This window comes from Herpailurus yagouaroundi, unplaced genomic scaffold (genome assembly GCF_014898765.1).
Source record: "Herpailurus yagouaroundi ecotype Mexico unplaced genomic scaffold, PumYag 54397, whole genome shotgun sequence".
In the NCBI taxonomy this organism is placed as follows: Eukaryota; Metazoa; Chordata; class Mammalia; order Carnivora; family Felidae; genus Herpailurus; species Herpailurus yagouaroundi.
The window spans coordinates 1-1,708 of NW_024413778.1; the positions used below are offsets into that span (position 1 = coordinate 1).

Genomic DNA, 1,708 nt, shown 5'->3' on the forward strand with positions numbered 1-1,708 from the left:
CGACATAGATAGAATTAGACTGTATTTTGCTGAGTGAAATAAATCGATCAGAGAAAGACAAATATGATTTCACTTAAATGTGGAATTTAAGACATGTAACGGATTAACTGAGGAGAAGGGAAGGAAAAAAAAAGAAACACAGAAGGAGGCAAATGATAGGAGACTCTTACATACAAACAACAAACTGAGGGTTGCTGGAGGAGAGAGGAGTGGGGGCATGGGCGAAATGTATGATGGGTATTAGGAGGGCACTTCTTGGGAAGAGTACATGGCTTCATATGTAAGTGATGAATCACTGGGTTTTACTCCTGAAACCAATACAACACTATCTGTTAACTAACTTGAATTGAAATAAATACATTTATTTTAAAAAGAAATAATATTTATGATAAAGATGAATAAGTAAAAACACTTAATTAAAAAAACTAGAATAAAATCATTTGAAAAATATTTCAAATTTACTTGTGTTTCAAAGTTAAAAGAAAACTACTGAATGGGAGAATATATTGACAAATGACATAACCAATAAAGGGTTTATATCGTAATTTATAAAGGTCTTATACATACAATGCCCAAAATACAAATGATCCAATTAAAAATGGCCAGAATACATGAATAGACATTCTCCAAAGAAGACAACATGATGACAAAAAAAAAAAAAACATTGTCAAAACATGCTCAACATCACTGATCATCACGTAAATACAAACCAAAAATGCAATGATATGTCACTTCATCTATGTGAGAATAGCTAAAATCAACAACACCAGAAACAACAGGTGAGGTCAAGGATATTTAGAAATGGGAACTCTCTTGCACTGTTGAATCCATGAATTCAGAGTTTGAACACTCGTTGCTTAAAACAATGAAGTAAGGTAATTCTCATGAGAGTCATCAGCGGAAACATTGGATGACACGTGCAGACACATAATCTTAAGGGCTCTGACATTCAAAGTATTCCATCACAGGGACTTCTGTACCGAGTCATCTGGAGTCATAGCCCCTACAAAGCACCTTCTTCATTGCTCCAGTCACATCCTTGTTCCGAAGGGTATATATAAAGGGGTTGACCATGGGGGTGACGATGGTGTAGAAGAGAGAAACGAACTTGCCCTGATCCTGGGAGTAGTTGTTGCTGGGCTGGAGGTAAATGTAGATGCCTGTGCCATAGAACAGGGAGACCACTGTGAAGTGGGACCCACATGTCCCAAAAGCTTTCCTCTTCCCTGAAGCTGACTTTATTCTTAACACTGTCTTGACAATCCGACCATAGGAGAATGTGATTAATGCCACAGGTATGAGGAGAATGATCACGCTGACAAAGAGCTCAGACTCATTCACAGTGGTGTCGACACAGGCAAGCTTGAGCAGTGGGGGGACCTCACAAAAGAAGTGGTCTATTTTATTTCTCCCACAGAGTGGTACAAGGAAGGTGAGCACTGTGTGCAATGAGGAGTTGACAAAACCAAGGAACCACGATGCAGAAGCCATCAGGGCGCACAGACGGGGGTGCATGATCACTGTGTAGTGCAGGGGCCTGCAGACAGCTGCGTAGCGGTCAAATGCCATCACCCCTAACAGAATGCATTCTGTAGATGCCAACCCTAGAGAGACGAACATCTGAGCTACACAACCACCGAAAGAGATAGACTTGTCTGCTGCCCTGAGATGAACCAGCAGCTGAGGAACAGTGCTGGTCGTGTAACAC

The 1,708-nt window shown here is 40.4% G+C and overlaps 1 protein-coding gene across 1 annotated transcript; it reads right to left on the minus strand.

Annotated features, from left to right (window-relative positions):
- Positions 1–984: 984 nt before the first annotated feature.
- LOC121024076 (putative olfactory receptor 2B8) lies at positions 985–1,704 on the minus strand (the record flags this gene model as incomplete). Its single annotated transcript, XM_040466393.1, has 1 exon — positions 985–1,704. A coding segment is annotated over one exon (720 nt), but the record flags the coding sequence as incomplete, so codon positions are not given.
- Positions 1,705–1,708: the final 4 nt, after the last annotated feature.